We start from the raw sequence: 24,103 nt of genomic DNA on the forward strand, positions 1-24,103 counted from the left end.
TACTCTGCAGCAACACAAATTGGCATGGCTTTATGTGCCGTCTTGGCTAATTTCCCTTTTCCTCTCCTGATGTACTCACCAGGTCTGAATGCAGCTGGACTGTTTATTGACCGCTATGCAGACCACCTGGAGCAGCTGGACCTAGCTCCTTTGCTACATTTTGCCCCCCTGCAGGACATGCTCATAGAGAAGTTTGGCACCATGCCTGAGTTTTTTAGCCATCTTGGCCTGACTATAACGGAGTACCTGAAGCAGGCCCCTCCCCAGGAGATGAGGCTGTTTATCTGGACGTTGGAGGAGCACAGAGACCAGTACGCCTCCTGCCACGCTGCGCTGGATTACTATTTTGAAATAATGGGTAAGCGGTTGGACCCCCACGCACTCTCGTTAATAGGGAAAAGGTCCCCTTGAGGCTAAGATTGGAATATGTTGTGCTGCTAGGTTCCTGTTTTCCAGTTGTCTTAACTTCACTGTTCTTTCAGATGGGCTTTGTGTAGTGATTAAAAAGACCGAGAATGAAAATACAATTGTAAGTATTGATTGTTGGATGCCACACTTAAGCAAACTGTCTGTTGGTGTTGCATTTCAACCTAGGCATATTGATTTTTAACTTTGACCGATCATCGAACTTCACTCATTTTATTTCAGAATTCTCTTTTTAAGACTAAGAACAGAAATCGCAAAAAAAAGCAGAAGGAGCCAAAGGGGGTGAGCATTATGACTTAAACCTAGGGAAAGGGAGGCAATTGTGTGTTTTCTGGACATCAGTCTAATTTTATTTTTCTCAGTCGTTTGTCTTGTCGGGAATGAGAGGTGGTACCTCAAGAGAGGATGAGGATTTTTTCGAGGAGGACTCTTTGTAAGTTGCTTAATCAGTAGAACACTATCATCATTAAGCCTAAACAGTGACAACCCCCAGCTTGTTCTCAACAGGTCATCATTTCTCTCGGCAGAATGTTCCTTGACCCCAGTGACCCATTCAGCGTTCCCAATCATCTTCGTGATCAGGTGACAGAGTTTGAAGGACAGTACAACAATGGCAGCCGCAGTAGCCACTACAAGAGAATATTGGACCACAACCCCGACCCGACTAAGGAGAGTTTGTATGAGTAAGTTTGTACCAGTGTTTCTCCTTTTGGTATTGGACAACAGGGTCTTAGTCTGCAAAAAATGTGTTATAACTTGTATCAATGACGTATTGTGTATTCAGATGTCATGCTGATCCATATTTGTCCTGTGTGTATGGCCTCTGGCTCCTCTAACCTGCATGTCTGCATCTTTCCTCCCAGCTACTTTGCCCAGATCCTGGAGGAGTACGGTCCCCTCAAGGCCCAGGACCCCCAGCTGGTGGGCGAGCTGGACAACTTCCCTCCCGACGCCCAGCAGATGATCCAGGAGGCAGGCGGCCTGAAGCCTTTCCTCCTCGAATCGCTGCGCTTCATCATGACTGACAACCTCCTGGGCCTTATGAAACACGCTGTGTCACTGCAGGGTGCCAACACTCACAGAATGGATGATCTGTACTTCATTGGGGATATCCCCAGAAGACTCTCCTCCTTTCTCCCAAATCCTCAAGATTCTGGAACTAGGGATTATGATGAAGAGCCTATTGCTATTATCCCTGTGCAGCCTAACACGGTTCAATTCTGTGGCTCTCTGCAAGCCATTGGAACTCCATTGGACAAATCCTATGATAACCATTATCTGGATAACCTTCAGGATCTTGACCTTTATATTAGCAATGTAGAGGAAAAGGGAGTCGAAGCACCTGGAAAGATTGCAGCAAAAGAACAGGTGGGGAATTGTCTTCACTCAATTTGAAAGTTTCTATGATCACGACCAAGGGGCAGCGTTTAGACATATATCCCAATTCTGATTTTCCTTTCACTAATTGGTCAGAAGATCTCATGTGAAAAGATCTGTGACTGATTAAAAACCAATTTGGTGTAAAAAATATCATAATTGGGCAGCCTGTGTAATCGCAGGCAATGTGATGTCTTTGTTCTTTCTGTAGGTATCAACTTGTGTCACCTTGAGTGAAGTGGCTGTTAACACAGAGCCTTGTGATCCTTTTGAAGGGAATAATGTGAGTTTTGAATACCTACATTTTAGTCATTTAGCAGATGCTTTTATCCAGAGCGACTTACAGGAGCAAGTAGGGTTAATTGCCCTGCTCAAGACCACATGGACAGATTTATCACCTAGTCGGCTCAGGGATACGAACCAGCAACATTGGGTTACTGGCCCAACGCTCTAATAAGTTAACTTATTATAACTAAAATCTCATGAATTTTGAACTTTTTGCAGAAGAGATCTTAGTCGCGCAATGTTTGATGCAGTATTTTTCTGCAAAAAATGCATGAAAATGAGTGGTCTCATTGAATGACGAGACTTTATGGACAAATCCCTACTGTTGACCAATCACCGACGAAGGGCGTAGACTTCGGCTCGCCTCCAGAAAGAATTGTGCCGATTTAACTTCTATGGGCTAGGTGGGACACAGCCAGTGAAATATCAGGGCGGAAAATTCAAAAACAACAAATGTCATAATTCAACTTTCTCAAACATACAACTATTTTACACCATTTTAAAGAAACTTCTTGTTAATCTAACCACATTGTCCGATTTCAAAAAGGCTTTACAGCGAAAGCAAAACATTAGATTGTTAGGAGAGTACATAGACAAAAATAATCACACAGCCATTTTCCAAGCAAGGACATGTCAATAAAACCCAAAACACAGCTAAATGAAGCACTAACCTTTGACGATCTTCATCAGATGACACTCCTAGGACATTGTTACACAATACATGTATGTTTTGTTCGATAAAGTTCATATTTATATCCAAAAACAGGATTTTACATTGGCGTGTGATGTTCAGAAAATGTATTCCCACCAAAACGTCCGGTGAATGTGCATATCAATTTACAAAAATACTCATTATAAACGTTGACAAAATATATAACAATTATTTAAAGAATTATAGATAGACTACCCCTGGATGCAACCGCTGTGTCAGATTTTAAAATAACTTTACGGAGAAAGCACATTTTTCAATATTCTGAGTACATAGCTCAGCCATCACGGTGAGCTATTCAGACACCCGCCAAGTTTGGGGCAACCTAAACTCAGAATTAGTATTAGAAATATTCTCTTACCTTTGCTGATCTTTGTCAGAATGCACTCCCAGGACTGCTACTTCCACAAGAAATTTTGTTTTTGTTCGAAATAATCCATATTTATGACCAAATACCTCCGTTTTGTTCGTGTGTACAGATCACTTATCCAAAAGCGCAACGCGCGAGCGTGGAACGAGAGACAAAGTCAAAATGTTCCATTACCGTACTTAGAAGCATGTCAAACGCTGTTTAAAATCAATCTTTATGGTATTTTTAACTTAAAATTGCGATAATATTCCAACCGGACAACAGCATATTCATTCAAGAAGAAAAAGGAGGGGCGTGCTTGCGGGACCGAGCATATCCAATCCCTTTGTTGCCAGGCAGACCACTCAGTAACTGAGCTCCTATTATCTGCCCAGTGACAGGAAAATGCTCAAACCACTTTCTGAAAGCTTTAGACAGCCAATGGAAGCCTTAGGAAGTGCAACGTCACCCCGCAGACACTGGAGCTTCGAAAGAGAATGAAAACAAGAACTACAATTCTCAGACTTTTCACTTCCTGCTTGGATTTTTCTCAGGTTTATGCCTGCCATATAAGTTCTGTTATACTCACAGACACCATTCAAACAGTTTTAGAAACTTCAGTGTTTTCTATCCAAATCTACTAATAATATGCATATTCTAGTTTCTGGGCCAGAGTAGTAACCTGTTTAAATTGGGTACATTTTTCATCCGGCCGTGAAAATACTGCCCCCTAGCCCAGACAGGTTTTAAGCAAACAAAAAAAACTTGCTGTAATCCAAAACAAACAAACATCACTAAATGTCATTATATAAGCACAAACTACCAAACTGTTTTGGCTGGGAAGCATGCTGATGCCTTAAGGCTAATAAGCCTACCTAATAAGCCTCTGATTCAGAGGGGTTGGGTTAAATGCAGAAGACACATTTCGGTTCAATGCATTGTTGTGCAACTGACTAGGTATCCCCTTTCCCTTCCCTAATAAGCCTATACCTTTGCACCTAGTACATTGTGCTCTATCAAATTGACCTTTCGAATTATGCATGTTTCCACGTTCCAGGGAGACATGGCAAAGAAAGAGAAGAGTAATGCAGAGTTTGAGCAGCAGATCCAGCAAATAAAGCAGGACTACGACACTGTGAAGCAAAGACGCCTAAAGGAGATCTCTGCCCTGGAAGGAGAGCTAGAGAAAATCAACCATTTAATACAGGTAGGGAGGAGTACTTTCATATATGGAGCGATTTCAGTGCCAGCAGAAATTGTATTTTGTTTCAAAAAATGTTTTTATTGAATTTAATAATTTTTTGTTTAATGCACAAATTGAGTCATTGAATTAATAAATTGAACTTGTATTTCATGTTTTGAAACTGAATTGAATGAATATTGCATTCAGTTAAATTCTATTTAAATGTAATTGAATATTCAAGTTAAATATTTATATATTCAGTTTCAGTATGATAGATATTTTATTCATTGTCTTGTGTATCAAGTTTACAAGCTTTAATTTCAAATGTTTCAAAGTTTCATATGCATCTTCTCAGATGCATTCATATTTAGTTTTCAAAGTCAGTCATCTAAATTCAGAACCAGAGACAACATCCTGGTACTTTGCCAGCCAGCAAAGGTAGAGGAGAACAGATGGAATCACATCTCTGTGGTAAACAGACATTTCTGAAGCCAATGTGGCATGTTGAATTTATTTTCTTCCTATGAATTTAGCTCTAGCATTTGAACTGCTATGGCTATAAGCTATTATGACCCCATTCCTGAAAGCTAAGAGACTGGAGCATGGATGTGCTTTCTGTTCCCCTCTTTGATGATCACAGGCCGCGTTACAAGGGAGTTCTAATTTAATATAACCAATTTAAATGTTCCTCTTCCACAGAATGCATGTGGGTGTTTGAGTGTCCATATGCGCTAAATCAATTGGAAGTGGTACTCGTTAAGCAAGCGTGTCCTTTACATGAACATCCTGAACTTATCTCTATAGGCTTTAGCTAAGTGGGCTAACAGTCTTGTACATGCAAGAGACCTGGTTTGAACCATGTTAATCACAAGAGCAAGATTAAATGGGGAGTGGAAAGGCTAACCTTACAAGGGCTATGACAGGGCATTTCAACCATATTCTTTTTTTTTCTCCAATATTTATTTCCTTCATTGCGTTGAGCTTTACAGAACTTTACATATGCACTCTGCCATATGGCTTTAAATTGCACTGTTCTATTTTTCTCCATAGGCCACACCCTTTCAATATTTTAAGTAATACATTTATTTGATTCATCCACTGTTGTAGTGATGGAGGATCATTTGATTTTCATTTAAATAAGTGTTTCTTTCAATCATTGGCGAGAAAAGTATGGTCCACCTCATTGGGTATTTCATCGCACCCTCATATGCCATGTCTTGAAATATGCAGATAGACGGATTAAAAGTAAACTTGCGTTGTATGTTTATGGGCACAAAAACATTTTTAATTAAAAATTACACCCTTTTTTTTATTTGCTTAGGTTTCAGGAATGGTGTCACAATAGCGCATAGCCAAAACTGTTCAAATGCTAGAGTCAAATTCATTGGAAGAAAATACATTTAATATGCCACATTGGCTTCAGAAACCACCAGAAGTTTCTGTTTACCACAGTGAGCATTTGATGCCATTTGTTCTTCTCTACCTTTCCTGGCTGGCAAATATGTCTCTTGGTTTTGAATCTGAATTTAGGGAACTTAATTTGAAAACAGAATCTGAATGCATCAGAAAAGTTGAGTATACAGTATAGAGGTCGACCGCTTTTATGATTTTTCAACACCGATACCGATTATTGGAGGACCAATAAAAGCCGATACTGATTAATCGGCCGTTAAAAATATATATATTTTTATTTTATTTATATACATATTTGTAGTGATGACTATTACAGCAATACTGAATGAACACTTTTATTGTAACTTAATATAATACATACAATCTATACTGCTCAAAAAAATAAAGGGAACACTTAAACAACACATCCTAGATCTGAATGAAAGAAATAATCTTATTAAATAATTTTTTCTTTACATAGTTGAATGTGCTGACAACAAAATCACACAAAAATAATCAATGGAAATCCAATTTATCAACCCATGGAGGTCTGGATTTGGAGTCACACTCAAAATGAAAGTGGAAAACCACACTACAGGCTGATCCAACTTTGATGTAATGTCCTTAAAACAAGTCAAAATGAGGCTCAGTAGTGTGTGTGGCCTCCATGTGCCTGTATGACCTCCCTACAATGCCTGGGCATGCTCCTGATGAGGTGGCGGATGGTCTCCTGAGGGATCTCCTCCCAGACCTGGACTAAAGCATCCGCCAACTCCTGGACAGTCTGTGGTGCAACGTGGCGTTGGTGGATGGAGCGAGACATGATGTCCCAGATGTGCTCAATTGGATTCAGGTCTGGGGAACGGGCGGGCCAGTCCATAGCATCAATGCCTTCCTCTTGCAGGAACTGCTGACACACTCCAGCCACATGAGGTCTAGCATTGTCTTGCATTAGGAGGAACCCAGGGCCAACCGCACCAGCATATGGTCTCACAAGGGGTCTGAGGATCTCATCTCGGTACCTAATGGCAGTCAGGCTACCCCTGGCGAGCACATGGAGGGCTGTGCGGCCCCCCAAAGAAATGCCACCCCACACCATGACTGACCCACCGCCAAACCGGTCATGCTGGAGGATGTTGCAGGCAGCAGAACGTCCTCCACGGCGTCTCCAGACTCTGTCACGTCTGTCACGTTCTCAGTGTGAACCTGCTTTCATCTGTGAAGAGCACAGGGCGCCAGTGGCGAATTTGCCAATCTTGGTGTTCTCTGGCAAATGCCAAACGTCCTGCACGGTGTTGGGCTGTAAGCATAACCCCCACCTGTGGACGTCGGGCCCTCATACCATCCTCATGGAGTCTGTTTCTGACCATTTGAGCAGACACATGCACATTTGTGGCCTGCTGGAGGTCATTTTGCAGGGCTTTGGCAGTGCTCCTCCTGCTCCTCCTTGCACAAAGGCGGAGGTAGCGGTCCTGCTGCTGGGTTGTTGCCCTCCTACGGCCTCCTCCACGTCTCCTGATGTACTGGCCTGTCTCCTGGTAGCGCCTCCATGCTCTGGACACTACGCTGACAGACACAGCAAATCTTCTTGCCACAGCTCGCATTGATGTGCCATCCTGGATGAGCTGCACTACCTGAGCCACTTGTGTGGGTTGTAGACTCCGTCTCATGCTACCACTAGAGTGAAAGCACCGCCAGCATTCAAAAGTGACCAAAACATCAGCCAGGAAGCGTAAGAACTGAGAAGTGGTCTGTGGTCCCCACCTGCCGAACCACTCCTTTATTGGGGGTGTCTTGCTAATTGCCTATAATTTCCACCTGTTGTCTATTCCATTTGCACAACAGCATGTGAAATGTATTGTCAATCAGTGTTGCTTCCTAAGTGGACAGTTTGATTTCACAGAAGTGTGATTGACTTGGCATTGTGTTGTTTAAGTGTTCCCTTTATTTTTTTGAGCAGTGTATTTAGTCTCAAATAAATAATGAAACATGTTCAATTTGGTTTAAATAATGCAAAAACAGTGTTGGAGAAGAAAGTAAGTGCAATATGTGCCATGTAAAAAAGCTAACGTTTAAGTTCCTTGCTCAGAACATGAGAATATATGAAAGCTGGTGGTTCCTTTGAACATGAGTCTTCAATATTCCCAGGTAAGAAGTTTGAGGTTGTAGTTATTATAGGAATTATAACGCGTTGACTATTTCTCCCTATACCATTTTGTATTTCATATACCTTTGACTATTGGATGTTCTTACTTTAGTATTGCCAGCCTAGTCTCGGGAGTTGATAGGCTTGGAGTCATAAACAGCGCTGTGCTTCAAGCATTGCTAAGAGCTGCTGGCAAACACAGTGAAGTGCTGTTTGAATGAATGCTTATGAGCCTGCTGCTGCCTACCACCACTCAGACTGCTCTATCAAATCATAGACTTAATTATAATATAATAAACACAGAAATACGAGCCTTTGGTCATTAATATGGTCAAGTCCGGAAACTATCATTTCGTAAAACAAAACGTTTATTCTTTCAGTGAAATACGGAACCGTTCTGTATTTTATCGAACGGGTGGCAACCCTAAGTCGAAATATTGCTGTTACATTGCACAACCATAATTATGTAAAATTCTGGCATATTAGTTCGCAACGAGCCAGGCGGCCCAAACTGTTGCATATACCCTGACTCTGCTTGCACTGAACGCATGAAAAGTGACACAATTTCCCTAGTTAATATTGCCTGCTAACATGAATTTCTTAACTAAATATGCAGGTTTAAAAAAATATACTTCTGTGTATTGATTTTAAGAAAGGCATTGATGTTTATGGTTAGGTACATTTGTGCAAAGATTGTGCTTTTGTTAAATCACCACCCGTTTGGCAAAGTTGAAGTAGGCTGTGATTCGATGATTAATTAACAGGCACCGCATTGATTATATGCAACACAGGACAAGCTAGTTAACTTAGTAATATCATCAACCATGTGTAGTTAACTAGTGATTGTGAAGATTGTTTTTTATAAGTTTAATGCTACCTAGCAACTTACCGTGGCTCCTTGCAGCCACAAGGTCCTTTTGACGCTGCACTCGCGTAACAGGTGGTCAGCCTGCCACGCAGTTTCCTCGTGGATTGCAATGTAGGCCGATTGAAATCGGCCGACCTCTAATACACTACATGACCAAAAGTATGTGGACACCTGCTCGTCCATCTCATTCCTTTGCTGCTATAACAGCCTCCACTCTTTTGGAAAGGCTCTCCACTAGTTGTTGGAACATTGCTGTGGGGACTTGCAGCAATGTTCCAACTTTCTATATACTAGGTGTCAGAGGAAGGCCCAAAAAATTGTCAACTTCAGTCATAGACTGTTCTCTCTGCTAACGCACGGCAAGCGGTAATGGAGCGCCATGTCTTGGTCCAAAAGGCTCCTTATTAACAGCTTCTACCCCCAAGCCATAAGACTGCGGAACAATTAATCAAATGGCCACCCAGACTTACACTGACCCCCCCCCCCCCATTTTTACACTACTGCCACTTGCTGTTTATTATCTATGCATAGTCACTTTACCCCTACCTACATGTACAAATTACCTCGACTAACCTGTACCCCCGCACATGGTTAATTAAGGGCTCGTAAGTAAGCATTTCACAGTAAGGTCTACTGTTGTATTCGACGCAAGTGACAAATACAATTTTATTTGCTTCCATTCAGCCACGCGCTTCACTACTCGGCAGTCCCTTCTGTGAGCTTGTGTGGCCTACCACTTTGCGGCTGAATCGTTGTTGTTCCTAGACATTTCCACAATAACAGCACTTTGTGTTGATCAGGGCAGCTCTAGCATGGCAGAAATTTAACGAACTGACTTGTTGGGAAGGTGGCATCCTATGACGGTGCTGCGTTGAAAGTCACTAAGCTCTTCAATAAGGCCATTCTACTGCGGACGTTTGTCTTTGGAGATTGCATGGCTGTTGCTCGATTTTATACACCGGTCAGCAACGGGTGTGGCTGAAATAACCAAATCCACTAATTTGAAGGGGTGTCGTCATACTTTTGTGTAAATGAAACTTTGAAAACTTGATACAAAATGAATGCAATATCTACCATATTGAAACTGAATGTATAAATATTTAACGTGAATATTCAATAAAATGTATTTTATTCAAATTGAATGCAATATTCATTAGTCAGTTTCAAATCATGAAATACAAGTTCAATTTATTAATTCAATGATTCAATTTTGTATTACAAATAAAACAATTAAATGTAAAATCAATATCCTAATAGAAATTCAAACAATTTCTGCTGGCACTAAAATAACTCCAAACCCATACTGGTGTCTGAAAGGCTCCGGGGTGAAGTTTCCCTAAGTACAGATCTAGGATCAGCTTCCCCAATCCTAACCTTACCTATTAGTGGGGAAATGCAAAACTGACCCAAAATCAGTGTCTATGGGCAACACTTCACCCTACTTCTGTCTGGAAGAGGGCAGTTGAAACAATGTGCTGTTTTAGTGTGGGCAGATGAGCTCCTCCATGATGCTTTGTCTGGCGACTGATGGTGTGTTTTGTGTTCCAGATCAGCCATAAAGAGCTGGACCTGTTCCAGCAGAAGCTGGAGGAGGAGGTCAAGAAAGACCAACAGGAGAAGAAAGAAAACCAGGAGACAGTGAAAACCTTAAAGACGGGGATAAAGGAGCTGGCAGAGTCACAGGAGAGGTATGACCGAGGCAGTCTACCCCTGCCCTGTGAATATTCAAAGGGACCTGTAACATGATTGACATTGGAGTCATTGATAGATGCACATTTTTTTGACAATTTTGTTTTCAACATCCACAGCATTTCTAAGAGCATCTGTGAGAAGAACAAGGACTATGAGACTCACCTGAATAATGTCCTGGAACTGAGGTAAGTTGTGACATGTTTCTAAACACGTGCAGTGATTTCACATGCATCCTAATGAGCGGCATTTAGGTTAACATGCCTCCAACTCTTCTGAGTTGTGCTGCTGGTGTGCTAAATGTGCAGTGATTCCTTCCCACAGAAACCAATCAGCTGTTGAGAAGATGAGCCTGGAGGATGACATTAAGAGGTGCAGAGACCTGTGTGCCAAGGCAACCAGGAGGTCTGAGGGAGCAGAGGTATGTCTCTGTGTGTGGGTTGTATGTAGAGATACCTGCATGTTTCTTCTTAGGCAGAAGTGTTTGTTAGCGTGGAAAGTAAGAGTGAGTTTCTCGTATCATTAGAGCTGTAACATTATTTTCTTACCGATTTGACTTCATTTTCCCTAGCTGTCTATATTAGAGAACCGGCGTGGCACTGGCCTGCGCTGCCTCTACAGGTCTCTGTCTGAAGCCAGGGCCATCCTTGCCAAACTCAAGGAAGTGGCACCCAGGTAGGTGTTGGTTACATTAACCATAGGGTAGACTGAGGCCCCATACACACAGTTGTATGTTGTCTCCAGAACCAGTTTAGAAGTTTCTTAGCAGTACACTTCAGTAGAGACAAAAGGGCCTGTTGGTTCAAGGTCCGTTTCACAGCCTCTTTCACCCCCCCTTTCAGATTCCCTACCCAAATTCTGCAGTCAGCCACAGATGCCTGGGGAGCATGTGTTCAAGAAGCGGAGGAGAAAGTCTGTGCAACTGAGGTAAATCATAAAAACTAACACCGATTTAAACTATTTGGCTGCAATTTCCATTAGGGACTATTACAAAAGACCTTGGAATTGAACAGGCTTATGTGTGTGACAGTTTTGTTGTCCTCCACAGCTGCAGTACCAGGATCATAAGGAGCAGGTGAAGAGGGGGACCAGGCTGTGCACTCTGCCCCCAGTAACTGTACCCAGTCCCCCCCGGCCCCCACCTGTACCGGTAAGATGCAGCACAACCAAGCCTACTTTAAGTTTAGCAAAGGTTTAGATTTGCTGATGTCTTTATTTTGTTGTCCATTCTGACCAAAACAGCATGTTGGGTATCTTATGTCTTGGGGTTTAGTAAAAGCGCTATTTTGACCATAAATACGGTCTTTGGATCTTCTCAGCATATACCTTGAAGCAGTTTGTCAGATGAATGAGGCCTGTGTGTGGTGTGACCCCCCTTTGCTTCTCTGAGATCCACTCAGTCCCAGAGGTAGACCCAACCCCGTCTCTGGTCCCCCTCTGTCTCCCATACCCCGGGCCTCCCCCTGTCGCCTACACAGTCCTCCCCTCTGTCCCCTTCATCGGCCTGGGCGTTCCCCTAGTGGAGCCAGACTTGAGATACAGCGCAGGCTTCACACAGCAGACAGGACCGGTGCTGGGGTTCCGCTTTCCTATCAGAGGGCCCCTGGGGCCAGAGCAGATAGCTAGGAACAATGCAAACCTTCAGTATCTATACTGAACAAAAATATAAATGCAAAATGCTAATATTTTAAAGATATGTTATTTCAGCTCATGAAACATGGGACTAACACTGTACATGTTCTGTTTATATTATTGTTCAGTGTATATTATATGTACACACACAATTTCTATATGTACACAAAGCTCCATCTCCGCAAGCTATACATCTGCCCCTGGTCAGTTTGTCAATGTGGTTCAGAACATTTCTGTCGTAATCTCATCTTCTGTCAAGCTGTCTTACTAACTGGTTCCCCCTCACTCTCAGATGCTGTTCCCACCCCAGGCTCACCAGCAGGTCCCTCGCCACCTGCTGCACATGAGAGGCCACCTGGGGATGCCCAGTGCCCCTCCGGCCTCAGCCATGGCTCAGAGTGTTGCACTGTCCCCCGGCAGTGCTAAAGATCCTAGCGGCCATTTCACAAGGCCTCCCCAGCAGAACCAGGCTCCCGGGCCACAGGCCCCACAGCCCAACAGTGTGTGCGAGAGAATCATGGACCGCCTCAGCGTCATGTTCCCTCACTATAGCAGGTAACGCTTGCACACAAATGGCAAAGACCATATGATGGGTGTACGAGTGCTCTAGTATTCAATACTGGTTTGTCGTTTCAGGCTCGTGCTGTACAAGTTCACTGGGGAAATGCGCACAGCCAACGGAGGCTGCCTGACCTCCCTGTCCTATGAGGAGGTTATCAACCGAGTGGCCCAGCACATCCTGGACCACCAGGACAACACCAGGGTAAGAGCCCCAAAGTAACCTGCACTAAGGACTAGAACCATACTACACCTTTCAGTAAATGTCTTCATACTTGTTCTAGTTCTGTGTCTCCTCCTGTCAGGGATAATATTTATAAGATGTAGAACTACAAGGGATGTCAATTCAAGTATTTTGCAATGGAAGCCTCAATTTGAAAATGTATCACTTCCTCGGTTTCACATTCACTCCTAGGTTAGAGAATACCCACAACTGTTGGTTTCCGTATGAGTAACGTGTGTATGTGCGTGTCCAGGAGCAGCTGAGCAGTGCGGGTAAAGGTGACCCCGGGGCCCAGCCATATGGGACCCCTTCACACTCCGACTCTCCCGCCTCAGTCCGCTCTACTGGAACCCCTCCCCCCGCCCACGTCTGGAAGAGAGTGGGTGCCCACAGACACTCCCAGTCCAAGGCGGTGAGTTCAGCTTGCTCTTCACACTGACTGACTCACGCACAGTAATCACAGTAGGGTTCAGCTCTTCTGGTCAGACAAGCTAGATACACAGAAGAGGTCAAATGCAGGTTGAAGCCTAAATAGTGTATAAATGGTAGGGTTTGTTGTTGTGTACTACAAGGACTTTGGGAACACAAGATGGCGCCGAACTGTATGGCCTCCTTTTTGTGAGCGCCAACCCAACTTTGCTATTTTGTGAGTCTGTTTATTTTTACTTTATTTTCACAATGTATTCACTATCATTTCTTATAACCGACAAGAACTTTTGAACATCAGATCGGCAGTTTCTTGCCTCAATTCCGGATTCAACTCCTCTGCCCTGGGCTCTTTCTGTAGTCCGACCCAATTTTCGGGTGAACCAAGAGATGCCAGCATTGGAGGCAAGAGGGAGGGGGAGGGGGAAAGAGTCCTGGTGAGATTAAGGTGAAGGGAAAAACAGCCACCTCTTCCCTTCATTCTATTGGACAATGTACAGTCACTTGATAATAAGATGGATGACCGCTGGGTGCAGATTTGTTACCAACGGACTCTCGTAACTGCAATATTCTCAGTGTTTCTAAAACATTGCTTTTGGACAAGATACCCCCAATGGCTATCCAACTCGATGGATTCTCCATTTACCGACAGGATAGTGGAGTCAGGGAAATAGAGGGGGGGGGGTTGCTGACTCGAGCGCAGTGGAGGTGTTGACCTGTCTTGGCATACCTGATGGTCAAATGGTCCCCGAGGGAGTTTTCAGCTGTTATCGTGACTGTATACGTTCCACCTCTGGACAACAAAAATAACAAGCTGGCACCTACCTGTACGAGGCTATAAACAAGCAGGAAAACTTGCACCCGGAGGCTGCTTATGTTGTTTCCGGCAATTGTTTGGTATTGGCGCTAAAGGACATGGCTACCGCACACAGTTCTATCGCAGACAACCCTGAGTCTACTGCTGAAGACCTGAACAAGTACAAGAAGTCCGACTATGCCCTCCAGTCATCAAACGAGCAAAAGGACAATATAGGAATAAGGTGGAATCCTATTACACAGGCTCCGACACCTGCCGCATGTGGCGGGGGCTACAGTCCATTACGGATTACAAAGGATGACAACCGTGATCTGCCCAAAGATTCCTCTCTACCAGATGAAGTCAATGCATTTTATGCTCGCTTTGACAAGAACACTGTGCATGACGGCCCCCACTGACCCAGAGGACTGGGTGATCTTGCTCTGAGGCCAAAGTAAGGTCTTTAATCAGATCAACACTCGCGGGGCTGGACGGTATTCCAGAACTCCCTGTTCAGCCACGACTGCGTAGCCATGCACGACTCAAGTACAATCATGGAGTTTGCCTATAACACGACGGTAGAGGCCTGATCACCGCCTATGATGAGACTGCATACAGGGAGGAGGTCAGTGAACTGGCAGTATGGTGCCAGCACAACAACCTCTTCCTCAACGTCCGTACGACCAAGGAGCTGATGGTGGACTACAGGAAATGGGGGGGGGGGGGGTACTGCTCTTTTCTCTGCATAATTTTGTCTTAGGCTTCTTATCTTATTGCACCCAAGACAGCCCACAGAGGGCTGTTACATTGGCCGTATTACTGCCACACCGGCGGTCATGAGTCATGACTGCAGATTATTCCACAATACTGTTTAATCACGATTACTTGGCTTCTCAAAACTGCACTCTGATGCTGCTGATGGTCATTAATAGCCTACCAAACTTGCTAACTGCCTGGTACTCAGCACTCTATTGTCCCTCTAATCACTCTGACATCAATGGAAATGTCATTCCAAATCAAACACTTTGAGAGCCCATGAGCTAATGTTGATCAACATTTCTATAGGCTATGCAATAGCGTCAAACAGTTTTGATGTGATCCTCTTTTTTTTTAAGAGACCATCAGCTTTCTGTAAGCTAGGCCTACTATGTTTATTTCTCAACTTTACTAATATTAAGCACATATTAAGCTTTACAACAAGAGTATAGCCTACCTGGCTGGCATGAAAATTAACCATGGGGAAAAACGTCCTCCATTCGCAGTTTAAGTGTATAGAAGATGTTTTTTTTTTTTTTTCCTGTCCCTCCCTGTTCTGAGACGGGAGCATAATGGTCCATTCGAAATCAAAACTAATTTCACACATTTTAAAGACGAGGTTAAGAATGGTCTTATGGTTGACAATATTATCACTTGTGAATGATGCCCAGCCTGCAGTAAGGCAAGAAACGATGCATGCTTTTTTTTCTGAACTTTTTCAAATCAGACGCACACCTCATGTCTAGCCCATAGGTCTATATATTTTGAAAAGGTTTGTATCACAACTAAAGTGGCCAAATAACTTCTTAAAATTAAGCACATTAATTCGCTTTACAACAAGTGTACAGTCGTGGCCAAAAGTTGAGAATGACACAAATATTAATTTCCACAACGTTTGCTGCTTCAGTGTCTTTAGATATTTTTGTTACTATGGAATACTGAAGTATAATTACAAGCATTTCATAAGTGTCAAAGGCTTTTATTAACAATTGCATGAAGTTGATGCAGAGTCAATATTTGCAGTGTTGACCCTTCTTTTTGAAGACCTCGTCAATCTGCCCTGGCATGCTGTCAATTAACTTCTGGGCCACATCCTGACTGATGGCAGCCCATTCTTGCATAATCAATGCTTGGAGTTTGTCAGAATTTGTGGGTTTTTGTTTGTCCACCCGCCCGCCTCCTGAGGATTGACCACAAGTTCCCAATGGGATTAAGGTCTGGGGAGTTTCCTGGCCATTTACCAAAAATATCTATGTTTTGTTCCCCGAGGCACTTGGTTATCACTTTTGCCTTATGGCAAGGTGCTCCATCATGCTGGAAAAGGCATTGTTCGTCACCAAACTGTTCCTGGATGGTTGGGAGAAGTTGCTCTTGGAGGATGTGTTGGTACCATTCTTTAATCATAGCTGTGTTCTTAGGCAAAATTGTGAGTGAGCCCTCTCTCTTGGCTGAGAAGCAACCCCACACATGAATAGTCTCAGGATGCTTTAGTGTTGGCATGACAAAGGACTGATGGTAGTGCTCACCTTGTCTTCTCCGGACAAGCTTTTTTCCGGATGCCCCAAACAATCGGAAAGGGGATTCATCAGAGAAAATGACTTTACCCCAGTCCTCAGCAGTCCAATCCCTGTACCTTTTGCAGAATATCAGTCTGTCCCTGATGTTTTTCCTGGAGAGAAGTGGCTTCTTTGCTGCCCTTATTGACACCAGGCCATCCTCCAAAAGTCTTCGCCTCACTGTGCGTGCAGATGCACTCACACCTGCCTGCTGCCATTCCTGAGCAAGCTCTGTACTGGTGGTGCCCTGATTTCTCCCCCCCTCCCCCCCCCCAGCTGAATCAACTTTAGGAGACGGTCCTTGCGCTTGCTGGACTTTCTTGGGTGCCCTGAAGCCTTCTTTACAACAATTGAACCACTCTCCTTGAAGTTCTTGATGATCCGATAAATGGTTTATTTAAGTGCAATCTTACTGGCAGCAATATCCTTGCCTGTGAAGCCCTTTTTGTGCAAAGCAATGACGGCACGTGTTTCCTTGCAGGTAACCATGGTTGAGAGGAAGAACGATGATTCCAAGCACCACCCTCCTTTAGAAACTTCCAGTCTGTTATTCGAACTCAATCAGCATGACAGAGGGATCTCCAGCCTTGTCCTCGTCAACACTCACACCTGTGTTAACAAGAGAATCACTGACATGTCAGCTGGTCCTTTTGTGGCAGGGCTGAAATGCAGTGGAAATGTTTTTCTGGGATTCAGTTCATTTGCATGGCAAAGAGGGACTTTGCAATTCATCTGATCACTCTTCATAACATTCTGGAGTATATGCAAATTGCCATCATACAAATTGAGGCAGCAGACTTTGTGAAAATTAATATTTGTCATTCTCAAAACTTTTGGCCACGACTGTAGAGCCTAACTGGTATACATAGGTGGTGCGTGAGTTTCAAGTTTGGGGAAGATCATTTTCACCGTAAAAATGTACCTTTTTCTATAATAAAGTATTGCATGCATAATTGCATTTGCGGTCACTTTTGAGAACAGTCTTTTCCTGCTAATTGATTGCATTTTGGAACATTCACGCTTATAGCCTACTGCCTTGTGCGCATTGCTGCGCTTAGAAGTGAAGAAATAGCCTAATTCAACATTTTTAAGCTAAATGGTATATGTTGCATCAGCCACATTGCTTTTTAAAAGTTTTTTTCGATGTGAGTGGTTGTATTAATTTAGGATCTATCACATCCCACAACTGTCCCAGAGTATGTTTTGGAATATTTGTCTCGCACAAGACAAGTTGACCAATAGAATAGGTCATTTTTTTGTACTATGGGGGGATAGATTAACACAGGCTAGTGCTTTTGCTGTTTGTGAGGCCTACTCATCTTGGTGGCTGATCAAAGTAAATGTGTGCTGTTCTAACATCTTCAGTATATACCTGGGAATTCGATAAGGTTGTGCAGTTGTTCCTGATGTGTCTATCTTCACTTGTAGCCTACTTTGGAGCTGAGATGCCTGTGAGAAAGACCCAATCACGTGACTGGCTATGGCTAATAATTGAGATATCTGAGAGAGCCATGAGAGTGAGGTGCTTCAGAGCATGGTGATTGGCAGCCAGGAGAACGGGAATTATTGTATTCAGCCCAAGGGCACAATGGCCACAAGGCATGGATTCTTTTTTTTGGGGGGGGGGGGGGGATATTATGGCCACACAAGGGGATGCCACAGGGAAATTCAAGGCCTGGTGAGAATTATGACGTGCTTGTCAAATTGTGAATGAGAGACTGATGAAATGTGTGCAGCCTGCGCAAGAAACGAAGTGGAGCTCATGCCTTTTAAGGTAACTTTTTTTTCAAATCATTAGTAGCGTCGTGCAGCCTTAATGTATTAAAAATTTCAACGTATAGTCTGACGTTTTATGCAACTTTTGTTGTGATACAATAACTCCAAGCACATAGGAGAACACAGAAAAGCTGCAGGTGCATGGCTGGACATAGTCTCTGGAGCGAAAATTGAACATGAGCAATGAGTGAAGTGGGACTGTCATTTTAGAAGAATAAAAATGTCCAAAACAACCCTGTTGGCTGGACCCGGGTGGGGGATGCTCCCTACCTGGCCATGGACCCCAGCAACCCCCTAAAAGCCATAAAAGTCATCCCGAAAAAAACGCACGCATTTGCACACTCCCTCAGAAATTATTTGGAGAAAGTATCCTTTATTTTATTCAGCTATGTTCAGTTTTATTCTTCATACTATAAAATAATGCCACATAATTCTAAGTAAATCTTGTTTGTTAAATGAACTAGTGTAGCTCACAGCCATATGGCATAGGCAGATCAGGGCCTAGCATAAGGACAACTCGGTATGCTATTCTGTTCTTCTGAAATGGACTACATTTTCTTCATATCGTGCTTCTTTAGACCTGTCTAAAATAATGGATTTACTGTGAAGGTGTAGGTTATATTACATGGATTTATTAGACTTTGGAACATCTACATTTTAAAAAGGTCAGCATCAGTGGCTTGTAGGCCAAGAGATGCTAAACGTATTTGTTAATTAACGATCAATTACCGTGAGAAAGGCAGTTATTTGCTTGACAATCACTGGCTGACAATTTTCATGACCGCCACAGCCCTAGTCACCACTAGCGTGTCCAAATCACTGAGGACTTAAAATGGTCCAGACACTCAGTCTTGAAGGCACGACAGTGGTTCTTACCCCTCGTGAGGCTGAAAAGTTTCAGCATGGGCCCTCAAATCCTCAAGAAGTTCTACAACTGCACCATTGACAACATCTTGACTGGCTGCATCACTACTTGGTATGGCAACCGCACCGCCCTCGATCGCATGGCGCTTCAGATGGTGGTACGGACACTGGGGCTGCATCGGCCGGATTCACAAAACCTTAAAACTTCTTAAGGATTGGGGTCCCGCTAGCGGGACAACTTCTACGTTTTTCTTAACTTTTTTCTTAAGACGAAACTTAAGAAATGGGATTCTTGAAAATAATACTTAAGCTAGTTAGCCAAGTTCTTTGCATATTGACGAGATAACGTTAACACTGTTAGCTATTTTGGCTATAATGTCTTTACATGTTAGCTAGCTAACTTACCGGTCGCGCAGTCCCTCTACCACCATCTCTGATGGACAGAACCTTCTCCAGCTGGTCCACATGAATGGTCTCTCAGCTCCCTTCTTAGCCGACCACTTATTTTTTACGGCATCACTGTCCCTTGCCATACCCCCGACGGCAGAGACAGACTCGGCCACTCTCGCCCATCCTTTCTTTTTGGTCTCTGCAGTGACCCCGCCGTTATCAAGTCTCCCCAACAGCAACCTTTTCCTGGCTGCTATTTCCTCCACCATGACTTCCATTTCTTTTCTTGCTGAGATGCCTGTGAGAAGGACCCGATCACGTGACTGGCTATGGCTAATAAGAATTGAGATATCTGAAAGAGCCATGTGAGTGAGAGGTGCTTCAGAGCATGGTGATTTTTGATATAGCTAGTCTGATGGCTATGTGTGAAAAATAACCAAATCCGATCATCCCTGTGACATAGGCTTATTTATTTGTTTCAAGCACGTCACTAATGTCAATGCCACATAATAAGATATTTACGAAGTTCCTAAGAACATTTTGAGGAATTGCATTTACGAACCATCTTATGAACTGTCTATTTTTCCCCATAAGGAACTTATGTTTTTTCATAAGTAATGTTTTGTGAATCCGGCCCCATCGTTAGACTCCAGCCACCCAAGACAGACTGTTCTCTCTGCTTTCCGGTACCGGACTACCGGTGCATCAAGTCTGACACCAACAGGCTCCTGAACAGCTTCTATCCCCAAGCCATATGACTGCTAAATAGCTAACAAATGGCTACACGGAATATAGCTGTGTTCGAATACTCATTCTAATCATACCATTTCACGTACATTGTGAATGGATATAGTTAATATGTTAAAAATTCCCGGATGTCTTACTAAATTCGCCAAAATACGAAGAATACAAGCAATGGACACTTCTACACTTCTGTAGTTTTAGGGTCCATAATGCAATTTTTCAGAAAATGTGCGTGACTTTCAGATTTTTTTTTCAGATTTTGAAGTATATGTTGGAAAATATGCAGCTGAAGTCCGAGAGCGGATACAAATTCATTGCTTTAATTAAGTCACATTTTTAAGAAAACGACCAATGTAATAAATAATTACTTTTCAACTAAGATATGTTACACATTGGCTGTCAGTTTGTTAGCTACGCTATCCTTACGGACCGCATAGTATATCATTGCAGCGGTATGTTAGCTAAGTTAGCTACTAATGCATCAGACTTGCCAGTATATTAACTATATGCTATCTAACTACCCAACGTCTATTGACTTGATTATTCACGTCATTGTTAGCTAAGTGGTATAGTCATTGTGCGTTCTCAATAGATATTGTTAATTCGCTCTGGCTATCTACTCCGATTTCAAGCCACTCTCGTGATTAAATTTACGAACTCTCAACACCCGTTGAATATAACCGGTGTCAGTTAACGTCTGCAAACAAAGCGTAATTAAATTGTTGCTAGCAGCTCAGTCACCAACGAAAACAGCCTATTCCGCTCTGCAAGGGCGAGGAAAATGGCCACTAAGGTGTTCTCTCATTTGTCTGGAAATAGCTAGCCAACGTTAACCAGTTAGCTTGACTGCGGTTGTGGGGTCTGAACGAATGGATCAATTTTACTCCTTGGCCAGACCGTCCGGTGTGTGCTATGAACGACCTGAGAGCGAAACGCTTTGAATTTACGAACGCCCAGAGTGCACTCTGGCACTCAAGATGATACAATTTACGAACAGACCCAAAGTCGTATGATGTCTAGCTAGTAATATGTTATGCTCACAAGCTAGCAAGAGGTTGCATAGCAACAGCATTAACTTCCGGTAGACAGGTAGGCTCAACTGCAAGGATACCGTTAATTTAAAATGAGCAAATAGTATGTAGTGGTAAATACTCATTAAGTATAGTATACAGTATGGGTATTCGAACAGCTTAGAGGGCAAAAATAAGAACAGGGTCAACTATGTTCACTCACAGGACTTGACATACTCACATACACTGGCACTCCAGCACAGTCCATTTGCACATGCAATCATCATATCCAGATGCCTAGTCACCTTACCCCTATACATATCTACCTGTATCACTCCAGTATCCCTGCACATTGTAAATATGGTGTTGGAACTGACCCTGTATATAGCTTGCTTGCTTCTCGTGATTTTGTTTGACCTTTTATTATTTTTTGTACTACATTGATATTGATTACTGCATTATTAGGTTTACAGCTTGCAATAGTAATTTAGCCCAAACTACTACCTCTTCCCCTACTGTATTTATTTATTTTGCTCCTTTGCACCATATTATTTATATTTTAACTTTGAACTTTCTTCAAACTACAAATCTACCATTCCAGTGTTTTTCTTGCTATACTTTATTTACTTTGCCACCATGGAATTTTTTTGCCTTTACCTCCCTTATCTCACATCATTTGCTCACATTGTATATAGTCTTATTTTTTTCTACTGCATCATTGATTGTATGTTGTTTTACTCCATGTGTAACTCTGTTTTTGTATGTTGTCGAACTGCTTTGCTTTATCTTGGCCAGGTCGCAATTGTAAATGAGAACTTGTTCTCAACTTGCCTACCTGGTTAAATAAAGGTAAAATAAAAAAAAATGTCACTCAATTTATGCATGTGACATCAAAGATACATATTTTTTTATTGATTCTGGTGTGTGTCTTGTACAGCTGAATATGGAGGATCCCTGTATCATCTGCCATGAAGACATGTCCCAGGAGGACCTGTGTGTGCTGGAGTGCAGACACAGCTTCCATAGAGAGGTAAGGCCACCATCACACCGATAAGTACTCTGCAGCTGAGTTTGCCCAGTGCTTTTATCTGTGGCCCTGTGGTTATTTAGGCCTAGCAGAACACCGGAATTGGGAATTCCTGTTCTTTGCACTCAGGATTGTTTGGGTCAGTCTCAGTTTATATCATGTCTTCATCTCCCTTTCTCTCTGTTGCTTTCTCTAGTGTATTAAGTCATGGCTGAAGGAGCAAAGCACCTGTCCCACCTGCAGAGAGCACGCTCTCCTGCCCGAGGACTTCCCTCTGCTGCTTGGCAGAATCCGCAGGGGCCACACATCTGCCTTCTCCTAAACACTCCCAGCTACCTATCCTGAACCCCTATCTCTCCCATTACCTGAACTCCCAACACATGGATTCCCAGTATATGCTCAATTCCATACGAAACACTTCTGACAAATATTTAATGTGCAGTTTTTTGACAAGTGTGATTTAACCATTTATCCATCTCCCTACTATGATTTATACAAGGAATAAAAATATAAACGCAACATGCAACAATTTAAGATTTTACTTAGTTACAGTTCATAAATGGAAATCAGTCAATTGAAATAAATGCATTAGGCCCTAATCTATGGATTTCACATGACTTGGAATACAGATAATTTAAATAAAAGGAAGGGGCATGGATCAGAAAACCAGTCAGTATCTGGTGTGACCACAATTTGCCTCATGCAACGTGACACATCTCCTTCACATAGAGTTGATCAGGCTGTTGATTGTGGAATGTTGTCCCACTCCTCTTCAATGGCTGTGTGAAGTTGCTGGATATTTGCAGTAACTGGAACATAATGTTGTACATGTTGATCCAGAGCATCCCAAGCCTGCTCAATTGGGTGACATGTCTGGTGAGTATGCAGGCCATGGAAGGACTGGAATATTTTCAGCTTCCAGGAATTGCGACATGGGGCCATGTATTATCATGCTGAAACATGAGGCGATGGTGGCGGCTGATTTACATGACATTGGGCCTCGGCATCTCGTCACGATATCTCTGCATTCAAATTGCCATCGATAAAATGCAATCATTTGTTGTCGGTAGCTTATGCCTGCCCACACCATAACCCCACCACCATGGGGCACTCTGTTCACAACGTTGACATCAGCAAACCGCCAGAAGCGACACCAAAAACGGGGGACAGTAAAGCAAATAGTCTGGGTAGCCATCTGATTAGATGTTCAGGAGTCTTATGGCTTGGGGGTAGAAGCTGTTAAGAAGCCTCTTGGACCTAGACTTGGCGCTCCGGTACCGCTTGTCGTGCGGTAGCAGAGAGAACAGTCTGACTAGGTTGGCAATTTTTAGGGCCTTCCCCTGACACCGCCTGGTATAGAGGTCCTGGATGGCAGGAAGCTTGGCCCCAGTGATGTACTGGGCCGTACGCACTACCCTCTGTAGTGCCTTGCGGTCGGAGGCCGAGCAGTTGCCATACCAGGCAGTGATGCAACCAGTCAAGATGCTCTCGATGGTGCAGCTGTAGAACCTTTCCTGAGGGGGAATAGGTTTTGTCGTGCCATCTTCAAGACTGTCTTGGTGTGCTTGGACCATGTTAGTTTGTTGTTGATGAGGACACCAAAGATCTTGAAGCTTTCAACCTGTTTGATTACAGCCCGTCAATGAGTATGGGGGCATGCTCGGTCCTCTTTTTCCTGTAGTCCACAATAATCTCCTTTGTCTTGGTCACGTTGAGGGGGAGGTTTTTGTCTTGGCACCAAACGGCCAGGTCTCTTACCTCACTATAAGCTGTCTCGTCGGTGATCAGGCCTACCACTGTTGTCATTGGCAAACTTAATGATGGTGTTGGAGTCGTGCCTGGCTGTGCAGTCATGAGTGAACAGGGAGTACAGGAGGGGACCGAGCACGCACCCGAGGGGCCCCTGTGTTGAGGATCAGCG

At 43.3% G+C, this 24,103-nt stretch overlaps 2 protein-coding genes across 6 annotated transcripts in view; both read left to right on the forward strand.

The window, feature by feature from the left end:
- The window catches only part of LOC115154226 (E3 ubiquitin-protein ligase TTC3), a 41,008-nt gene extending 40,792 nt beyond the window's left edge, over positions 1–216 (forward strand). For all 5 annotated transcript variants that reach the window (XM_029700228.1, XM_029700227.1, XM_029700231.1 and 2 more), the window contains one exon: positions 83–216. The gene's annotated coding sequence lies outside the window, so the exon portion shown is untranslated. The remainder of the gene's footprint in view (positions 1–82) is intronic.
- Positions 217–482: 266 nt separating this feature from the next.
- LOC115154227 (E3 ubiquitin-protein ligase TTC3-like) lies at positions 483–22,707 on the forward strand. The gene is made up of 17 exons (XM_029700232.1): positions 483–708; positions 789–859; positions 954–1,109; positions 1,290–1,794; positions 2,015–2,086; positions 4,204–4,353; positions 10,284–10,423; positions 10,544–10,612; positions 10,749–10,845; positions 10,996–11,099; positions 11,267–11,351; positions 11,473–11,574; positions 12,349–12,611; positions 12,693–12,819; positions 13,091–13,249; positions 22,093–22,185; positions 22,379–22,707. The coding sequence occupies exons 2-17, from the start codon at positions 807–809 to the stop codon at positions 22,502–22,504; spliced, it is 2,301 nt and encodes a 766-aa protein (XP_029556092.1). The 5' UTR covers positions 483–708; positions 789–806; the 3' UTR covers positions 22,505–22,707.
- The last annotated feature ends 1,396 nt before the right edge of the window (positions 22,708–24,103 follow it).

Source organism: Salmo trutta, chromosome 19, assembly GCF_901001165.1.
Source record: "Salmo trutta chromosome 19, fSalTru1.1, whole genome shotgun sequence".
Taxonomy (NCBI): domain Eukaryota; kingdom Metazoa; phylum Chordata; class Actinopteri; order Salmoniformes; family Salmonidae; genus Salmo; species Salmo trutta.

Coding starts and splice junctions, on each gene's coding strand:
- LOC115154227 (XM_029700232.1), top strand. CDS start 807: ATGAGAGGTGGTACCTCAAGAGAGGATGAGGATTTTTTCGAGGAGGAC. Junction 2,087..4,203: donor ATCCTTTTGAAGGGAATAAT/GTGAGTTTTGAA, acceptor TCCACGTTCCAG/GGAGACATGGCAAAGAAAGA. Junction 10,613..10,748: donor AATAATGTCCTGGAACTGAG/GTAAGTTGTGAC, acceptor TCCTTCCCACAG/AAACCAATCAGCTGTTGAGA.